General features: G+C 39.4%; 1 protein-coding gene across 1 annotated transcript in view; it reads right to left on the bottom strand.

Annotated features, from left to right (window-relative positions):
- Nucleotides 1–263: 263 nt before the first annotated feature.
- PECR (peroxisomal trans-2-enoyl-CoA reductase) overlaps nucleotides 264–9985 on the bottom strand; it is a 17180-nt gene continuing 7458 nt past the window's right edge. The window contains exons 3-9 of the mRNA XM_075181407.1: nucleotides 8494–8627; nucleotides 5872–6037; nucleotides 4584–4665; nucleotides 3954–4050; nucleotides 3459–3569; nucleotides 2662–2773; nucleotides 264–1721 (exon numbers count right to left, since the gene is read on the bottom strand). Of these exons, the coding sequence (XP_075037508.1) occupies nucleotides 1633–1721; nucleotides 2662–2773; nucleotides 3459–3569; nucleotides 3954–4050; nucleotides 4584–4665; nucleotides 5872–6037; nucleotides 8494–8627 (791 nt within the window). The 3' untranslated portion in view covers nucleotides 264–1632. The remainder of the gene's footprint in view (nucleotides 1722–2661; nucleotides 2774–3458; nucleotides 3570–3953; nucleotides 4051–4583; nucleotides 4666–5871; nucleotides 6038–8493; nucleotides 8628–9985) is intronic.

The following is a 9985-nucleotide window of genomic DNA, read 5'->3' as shown; positions in this document are numbered from 1 at the left end:
ATTTTAAGTCTATGAGATCTCTTCCCGCGACTCTCCATTGGCCCGTCTGTAGAATGATGCTATTAGATAACACAGGAGGTTGTATTCAAGTGACGGAGAGCAGTCGATTTCCTAAACCTGAAACTTCACCCAAAAAAACAAATCCTATTAATGACCGTTTTATATATGATGTGTTAGCAACGCTATGTAATATAATGCAGCCATTTTGTCGGAGAACAGAGTTCTAGTTCAGTGTTAGACGTATGGAGTCACAACATAATAAATGCATTTCAAATAAAGTTTTATTTTTATTATTACATTTGTTGCACATTTTTTTTTCCAGCTTTCGTGTGAACATTTCAAACATCCAGAAATTTGGAAATGTAAATCTGGTTTAATGATGGGAATTTGGGGAACATAGTGATCTGACTATATAATTCAAATGGTATATATTTAAAGTAGAACACGTATGACTCTGTACACACATATGAATGAGTATAAATTTATAGAAATAGCCGTTATTGATCACTGTGTAGAGGAGTCTCCACAGTGACACTGCAGGATAATGTAAGCCAGCTTTCCTCTAACTAATGTCAATCCTCCATCCTTCTGAATCACACAGAGCCTGGGGACCATCTTTCTTGTTATTGATTTCTAGAATGCTGATAAATGGTAGAAATCAGAAAGCACATAGGGGGAACATTTAAGAATACAAAGTAATTCATTTACATGACTGCTGTTCTCAAGAGTGGTATATTTATAATAATCAAGTGAACAAGAAAATGTCATTCCCTGCAATACCAACAACACCGATAAGAAGAGGGTGTGTGATTGTGATATTATTAGAGGGTGGGTTAAATGTGCAGTTTTTTGGTTTTTATTTTATTTATTTTTTTAACTATAGCAAGCACAGTACACGTACCTCTCCTACCACATACAAACTGCATGTTTGGGGGACATTGATAAGTCATGTACCAGTTGTTGTAAGAAAAGTGCTGGAAAAACTGATAACATTCTTGTAAAATGAAGGCATTAAATGCTAAAAAAAAAAAAAAAAAGTTAGTGTGTATGTATTCATAACTGTATACATCCACTCCATTCTAACCCACCACTAATCCTTTGGAAGGTCACTTATTGATGGACGGAGCAGTAAGTCAGAGATTTATCTCACCGGCCATCCTTAGAGGATTCCTGTAAGCTGGCGGGATATATCCCTTATTTCCCGATACACATGCTACTTACTAGCATTGGCTTCATCAGGCTGGTGAGAACATTTTCCGTTATCTGTACTATAGTTGTTAGGACGGAATCCTCCATGATCACTATTAGACACCCACAAAGGCTTATTTACATTGTGCAAATGATAAAGTTGTACTGAGTATCACAACATTCCGTAGCTCTGCATGTTAACTGTACAATGTCCATATTTATTCATCTCTTTGGTCTGCCCAAAACCAGTTAGACCTGCCCTTTAAAACAGAAAGACAGTTTTCAACATGAAGTCCCATTAAATTGGGTTACTAGACGTATTAAATTGGAAATCATGTAGAACCTGCATCCTTTTACATTAGTCCTCATTAGTGTATAATTATTGCCCGACAATTAGGCCGGGCAGTGATGTGCGTTACAGGACTCCAGCACGCGGCCCAATGGTCAGAGCTTCGGAGGAGGGACGTCGGACAACAGTTTCTTCAATGCCTTGTTGTTCTCTCCTTCAGGAGCATCCGGCCACCTGTTGTGATCTGAGGATTAAGGAAAGAGCAGCAATTTACCCAAAACTAATCCACTTTATAGCACGGTAAGATAATCATCTGACCGGACAATTAGCTGCCCAGGTGAAAGCCATTACAACTCCATTTATTCCTGTTAATTATTAATAACTACCACATAAAGGCACAGCTCCTTCTGTTAACTGCTCTACCATCTAGCTTTCAAAAAAACACAATAAAAGCCAGCAAGTTCCTCTAGGGGGCAGCAAAGCAACCAACGAATAACCTATCTATACGTCTATCACTTACGACTCAATAACGATTCAATTATAGTTGTGATTATAATTATTGAATACATTGACCTCATGCTGTTTTCAAGTGCTATACTCTCTGGGGTAAGGTTTTCATTTTCCCTTTGCTGTTTGTCTTAACAGTTCAATGGAGTATAAAACGCGTCAGGGCAAAATTGGTACATAAACTGTTGGCAAAAAAAAGCAATTTGCAAATATATATATTTTAAAGTGTGTTGGACTAGGGTCAGATATTACCTTTTATCAGTCTAATGCAAGTTAGATTAATAAAATAGAATATGTGAGTGTGCCACAGAAATGTTATTGTAATCTCAGCAGGTAGGACTGCGGTCCGACGCTCACCTCTCCTATCCACCGGTGTCTCTGCAATGGATAATACATTTTATTACTACCAAGAGCGTTCGTTTATATCTCTGTTTGGGCCGGCCGCTGCAGCTGCACAAGAACTGCTTTTGCCATAAGTACGGTCAGTAGTTCTAAAATTATAAATGCTCATTCTTTCTGCGGCAGGTGGTGCCCGTTACAAGAAAGCCACGTCGGTGGCTATCTCCTGAATGGCCGTTGACCTGGAAAGAAAGACCCTTTGCTGGCTGAGGGGAGGCGTGTACTATGGGAGGGCATCAACCTTGTGAATGGACTACCCAATAAAAGGAGTCTTGTACCTGGCACTTCCCAATGAGATTGGTACAAGCTTTGCCCAGCATCAACCTTCACAGTCTCGCCGGTGATAAAGGAAGCAGCCGGTGACAGCAGGAAACAAACCATAGGCGAAATCTGTCCAGTAAAAAGAGTGAAAGAGTGACAGTAACATTACTGAGCAGCAAGATCTGTCATCTACAGGGTCACACGTGCAACACGGATCACACATACATTGTGGCATAGACTGGCTGTGCCAACCCACAGCTGCTATACTCGTTAGCAATGAGCAACAATAAATCTTAACAGCCCCTGATTATAATTCTCTACAGTCCACATTCAGCTGCTGGGTGAGAGGTTTAGACCTGAATTCACTCACTGTTGGGACTGTTTCAGCAGATATAGTTTCAAAGTAAGTGTGACGCCCAAAATCAGCTCATTATACAGTGCAAGTAGGATCAGCCTGTACGAGGCCGGCCGGAGGACTTGTACACACAAGCGCTTTCTCTGCCCTGTTGAATTATTGTTCTGAGCGGATCTCACGGCTTGGTGAGACTTGAACCGTATGTAGAAAGAGCCAACGGAACACAAGAGGGATGAGACTGAAGACTGGACGGATAATGGCCACAAGACAACAGGATATGCTGCAGCTATAACCACTTGTGTTGGACGGTCACCAACTGAACCCTATTTGCTGCACATGTTGAGCTCAGAGTGTAAGTACCTGTGTGTATGAGCCCTAACCCTGAACTATTCCATAACGCTGCCAGTGACAGGTACAGGACCAGCAGCTTTTTGCTGGTTTATTAGAACGTGTGGATACCTCTTCAGGGAGACCTAGTCTCTTGGCTGGAATCTTGGGAATGTAGGTGCGAAACAATGTAGGCCCCATATCTTTATAGTTCTCAAGAGCAGTCTGTGAAAAGATGGTTCCCTGCAAAACAGCAACAGGTAAATCAGTTAGTGGTGACTGAAGCAACATTTAGGCAATCTAAGTTTGCATCTTGTGATGACACATATAATAGAAATGTTCCTGATGTCCTGAAAATCTCATGATTCTATTACTATAGTATTTTAGGAGAGAGAGGGAAAGTAAATGAATACAGTAAATGGTCCTAAAGTTATAGTAGGCATTTTCTGGTGACGTTCCATATTTTATATGGTTCATAAAAAGGGCCCCTACTTCCTATAAAGTTGTAAAAATATAGAACTGTTGTATGGTCTTGGAAGCAACGACTGTGTGCAGGAAACAGCTACATTTAGGCATAAACCCAAATCCATGTAATGGTACAACACTAAATAACAGATTGTTACCTACTGGAGCGACAGAGTTGATCCGGACGCCGTTATGGGCCCATTCGATAGCGAGACTTTTGGTCAGATTGTCCACAGCAGCTCTCGCCGCCCCTGTGTGCCTATTGAGGACGCCAGATACAATTATAGATATTATATGATAAATTATATTTGACTAAGGAAGCACAAATCCTCTTTAAACTGAGAAGTGCGCTCTATAAATCTAGTAAGCACATAACTATGTTCCCAGCGGTATATGTAGCCATGTTTTCTATCTTACACTGTTCCACGTCACAATAACGGGTCACTAGTTGTTCTGTCACACCCAGGGCTAACAAGCAGAAGTCATTACCGCTACTAACTGCAAGATTGTTGTACATACGAATGGAAGAGACCATAAAATGACATTATTTGCTATATGTTGCAAATCTGAAATACGGTGAACAAATGATCAGAGTGTTTTCTTTATCCCAAATAATGTATCTAAATCTCCCCCGTCAATCACTCATTAGTGCGTGATCCGCTCTGTCTGAGGTGACCTGATACACTCATCCAAAACGTACCACCCACCCTAAATCCAAGGTGCAAGTCCTTCAAGAGGATTTATGTTGTTTTTCTTTTTTCAATTGATGATTAAAGAGTACGGTACACTTACGCCATGCCAGGGAATCCCTTCCACATGTCCGCCACAATATTCACTATGGCTCCTCCATGTTCTTTCATCCACGCGTTGTACACTACACACAGACAGACACAGGTCAGTACCAGGGATAATGCTTACTTAAGGTACAGACTTTACAAGTAACAATGATACAGTCCATTGGCTTCTCAGTTGTGTCTTATCAACAAACACCTATTGTGCTCATCTGCGCCATCTCTGTACAAATAGGAGAAGGCCCAAACCATGTACATGACAATGCGATACTGAGAAGTACTGCTAACCACACATACATGTAGGATAATAGTGCAAGTCTTGTAACTAGCCCAGTGCAAACGACTATTATACGCAAGTCCTTCCTCATAGAGATGTTGTCTGCTTTCAGATGACTAATTTATTGGCTGCATATAAAGGGCCATAACTTGTATTACATTCATTCTAGCTTCCTTCTGTGATTTGCAGCCAAGCATTAATATAATTATTAACACGTATTCATAAAGTGCAATCATACTCTGCTGAACTTATATGGGTGTGTACACTGTTTTATATATTATTGTGCAAGAAATAGTTTCATGATAACATCAATCTAGGATAACTCCGTGTTAAATCCACACATTGGGCTGTTTTGATTGTGTTTTTTAAAGGAACATTGACAGCTCCATATGTGTGTATTTCACAAGTCATGTACTTCATGTCCTGGTCTGACATAAAAAAATAAGTTATACAGGTAAACACAGTGGAGGTGGTTATATTGTGAACAGAAACAATATTCAGCCTTTAAATGATAGTTTGCCTCACGTCTTAGTGATGTCATTAACATACCTCCCAACATTTAGAATCGCAAAATCAGGACAAAATAAGGCCCGTTTATTTTGTGTCCCACAAAAATCGGGACAGCTGGGAGGTATGCGTTCGTTCCCAGCGACCTGATAGGTTAGGTTGGATTCTTATGGCTTTTGTGACTAACTGTGGCTTCACTGTGTGTAGGTGACAGGGGCGACGTCAATTTAAATCATTACCCAAATATTTTTCAGCACTTAACAGACATTTGATCGATCTCAATAACTAAGGCATGGGAGGATTATGCTTTTCATGAAAATCAATTATAAAACATAGGAGCTGATTTACCGGTATCTGTTTGTAATTCTATAGAATATTGTAATAATAAATCAATCTCCTCACAAGGGCTGACCAGCCAGAATTACAGAGCTATTTTATGACATGGACAATGATAACTTAGTAACTTCTGGAGTTCTGTAAACGTGTGGCAATACTCATCACTTACCTGCTTTACAGCAGTAGAAGGTGCCGGTGAGGTTGGTGTCTATCACCGCATTCCATCCCTTGGGACTTATTGCTTCACTTGGACTTGGGAACTGGCCGCCTCCATTGTTCACCAGGAAATCAATCTGACCGTACAGATTTAAGGTAGACTTAACCAACGATTCCACCTACACTCAGTGGATGATAATGAGATAATTAGTGGCTTCATACTGGACTGGCTGACAGCTGATATTACTATTACTCAGACGCTATGTGTTACAAATCTTGTTTACTTAAAAATATTATTGACGCTGTTCATGTGAATGTACACTCAATACAATGCAGCTTTTACATTTTATATATAATTGTAGTGTCAAGAGTCTTGTTTTATGGAAAAATGACCTAGGAATTCTAGCTTCCGATTTATTAAAGTGCGACAAGCCCTAAATGCAATAGGGAACTTTTTTTCTTTTAGCCCATGACATCATAGATAAGAAATCGAAAGCCTTAAAAATGCTTTATTCTTAGAATAAATAATTATTTTTAGTTAAGCGATTTACAGTAGTAAAAATTTTAACTTATAGCAGTACAGGTCCTCATGATAAATAGACAGCAAATCAGATTTTGGTTGTCATTTATTTAGTACATTCTACATCAGGCCTGTCCAACCTGCTGCCCTCCAGGTGTTGTGAAACTACAAGCCCCAGCTCGCTTTGCCAGTAGACAACCTGTTGATAGCTGGAAGGGCATGCTGGGACTTGTAGTTTCACAACATCTGGAGAGCCGCAGGTTGGACAGGCCTGTTCTACATAAACGAGAGCTAGAAACTGATTGGTTGCTATGGGCAACGCCTCCACTTTTCTTCATTAGAAGTTTGAGAAAATCTACCCCTTAGTTTTTATTTAACCATTGCAAAATATAGGGGGGGGGGGGGGGGGGGGGAGAACCACAGTGTTGCATTATTAAGCCTTTCAATAAAGATCCACTATTGTTAATATTTGTTTTCTAATAGACTGTAATATGAACATAGTTAATGGAGCGCCGAGACTACGCATCTGGTCAATTAGCAACTGAACAACCAACCAGTCTTTATGGATTTTGTTCTGTAGATTTGCATTTCTAAATGCTTTCAGCTGGACATATATATTGTTACACATTTAAAAAGGTATTTCCTTTAGAGAAGAGGACAGGATCGAGGAAGTCACATCTTTCTATTGTTCTCAGTAATTTGACTGAATTACACGCATGGTAAAATCTTTAGTGAATGTCGGTTTGCAAATCGACAAACCCACATTAACTAAATATTTTAGTCGACTTGTTTTTCCGCAGATTCTGCTCATGACAGAGCTCTTCATCCTACGGGAAGATTCTGAGTACAGACTCCAGACGGAGGTAAATGGGGCATTATAATGGTTACATACATCTCAATAACTATTAATAAATACATAATTAATAAGGATGTAATGGAAATGAAAGAAGGAGAAGATTAAGCATTTCACGAAGTCGTGACTGCATTGCATTTGACCTGCATCTGATAAAGCTTGATTGCTGTGTGGATTAAAGGACTCCTACACCAAGCATGCTGGGAATTGTAGTTCCCCAAATGCCAGGTTGTTAAAGGGCATCTTAAAAGACTTACATTAAGGAGTAGCACAGCAGTAAAGGACAATGGCTATATAAGAATGAAGACTCTGGTTTAAATCCCAGTATATTCCTGGATTAGGCAGGGGATCTATGCATTTGCACAGCCGTACTAACATCGTCTGTACAATAAAATAAATATGGTCATATTATAAATTGCTCTTCAAAAGTACTGCCAAAATTATTCATTAGAAGATTAATGAACAGGTTACAAACACTCTGTTCAGCCTATGAATTCACTAGGCGTCCAATGAGTCAGTGATGTCACTGCTTGTAAGTGATTTGATAGGCTGCCTTTTCCTGACTATTAGTCGGTGCACAAATTGGCTGTATCCACTGACTTAAGACGATAAGTTATCAAGTTAAAACGAGGTAAGGTGCACTTAAATTAAATCTGAACAGAACTATACATATTATATATTCATCATCATCTATTTATTTATATGGCGCCACTAATTCCGCAGCGCTGTACAGAGAACTCATTCCCATCAGTTCCTGGCCCATTGGAGCTTACAATCTAGATCCCCTAACATACACACATACAGACAGAGAGACTAAGGGCAATTTAATAACAGCCAATTAACCTATCATTATGTTTTTGGAGTGAAAAAGGAAATCCGAGTACCCGGAGGAAACCCACACAAACACGGGGAGAACATACAAACTCCACACAGATAAGGCCATGGTCGGGAATCGAACTCATGACCCCAGTGCTGTGAGGCAGAAGTGCTAACCACTGGGCCACCAAACTGCCGCATTCAATGGTATTTACAGACAATTAAGTCTCAAGCAACATCATTGACCATTGGAATCGCAGTGTAAATGGCCAATGTAATTTACATTGTGTCTTCCCCTCCACCAGCAACACAATGCAAAACAGCTGTGTAAAAAATATAGCGATTGACATTTATTCACATGTGTATGGTATACGCATCGAAAACAAACAGACCCGTCGATAAACATCACTAGCTAAATCAGGCCGAACCCTTGCACTTTCCCTCACCTCATCCTCTTTGCGGATGTTACATTGAAGTGCAGTCACCAGAGAGGGGTTTGAGGGAGAGTGTTCAGAGATCAGGTCTTTGGCAGCTTCCTTTAATCGGTCAAGTTTCCGAGAAGCAATAACTACACTGCAACCTGTGAACAAATAACAACAATATTTATAGCATAAGATATATAACCAAACAAGACACTTGAATAGCTGTTTGTTTCACAGCTTGAAAGATTTTAAACACTTTGATTCTTATATTACAGTTATTTATACAGGAAAAAAGCGGGGATTTAAATGTTGAGGTCAGGAAAATTCACAATGTTGCAACATTTCCAAAGGTTCCGATTAATAGGTCAAATTTCTAGTGTGTAATTTCATGGTCACCAGTTTTAGGCTTAAAGCCCAAGCCCTCAGTAAATGCCCTTTGTTTTTTAAACTATTTCAAATACTACTAAAATAACTTGGGAGCACTGTAGTACAGCCTAGAAAATGACAGCTAGAATTTGATTGGTCGGTATGGGCAACTCCTCCATTTTTCCTTTTTAGAATGTTTAGTAAATTTACCACAAGGTCTCTTTCAACTGCAAAAAAAACAAAAAAACAACAAACAAAAAAAAAAGCCAACAGAAAATCTGCAAATATGTTTAAACGATGAGAGGATATTACATTTTATATTTAATAAATATATACTTCTAATATAAAACAATCAGAAAAGTTTAGAACTTACAATGATTTTTTGTGATATAGCACGAAATTGGCCAAGTAATGTGCTCATAAAAATATGTATTTCATTGCAAAATTGCAACAGAGGAGATCTTTTTTTATGCCATTACCAGTATCCCATTATCTTGCACATATTTGATCCTTCTATATTTGCTCAAGCAGGTTTTGCATATATTGATCCATTATTTCGCAATTGATGTATTAGTAAACAAAATGTATTTCGCTTAACACAGAATTACAGCTGTTAATACAAGTATTATTATTCAGTATTTGTACAGTACCAATATTTTACACAACTCACACGAACGCTAGCAAAAATGCTACGGCCATTGAAAACAATTTTTAGAAGTGTTGTAGAAAAACACCAGTAAAATGCACATTAATAGCATCATCATCATTTATTTATATAGCGCCACTAATTCCGCAGCGCTGTACAGAGAACTCATTCACATCAGTCCCTGCCCCATTGGAGCTTACAGTCTAAATTCCCTAATATATACACACACTCACACAAAGACAGACAGAGAGGGAGACAGACAGAGACTAGGGTCAATTTTTGATTGCAGCCAATTAACCTACCAGTATGTTTTTGGAGTGTGGGAGGAAACCGGAGCACCCGGAGGAAACCCACGCAAACACAGGGAGAACATACAAACTCCACACAGATAAGGCCATGGTCGGGAATTGAACTCATGACCCCAGTGCTGTGAGGCAGACGTGCTAACCACTAGGCCACTGTGCCCCTGCACTGCACTAGCGTCCCAGTCGCATCTTTCACTAA

The sequence above is a fragment of the Mixophyes fleayi genome, chromosome 7 (genome assembly GCF_038048845.1).
Source record: "Mixophyes fleayi isolate aMixFle1 chromosome 7, aMixFle1.hap1, whole genome shotgun sequence".
NCBI lineage: Eukaryota > Metazoa > Chordata > Amphibia > Anura > Limnodynastidae > Mixophyes > Mixophyes fleayi.
Note: the sequence above shows the minus strand (reverse complement) of the source record. Positions and strands in the feature narration are given on the sequence as shown.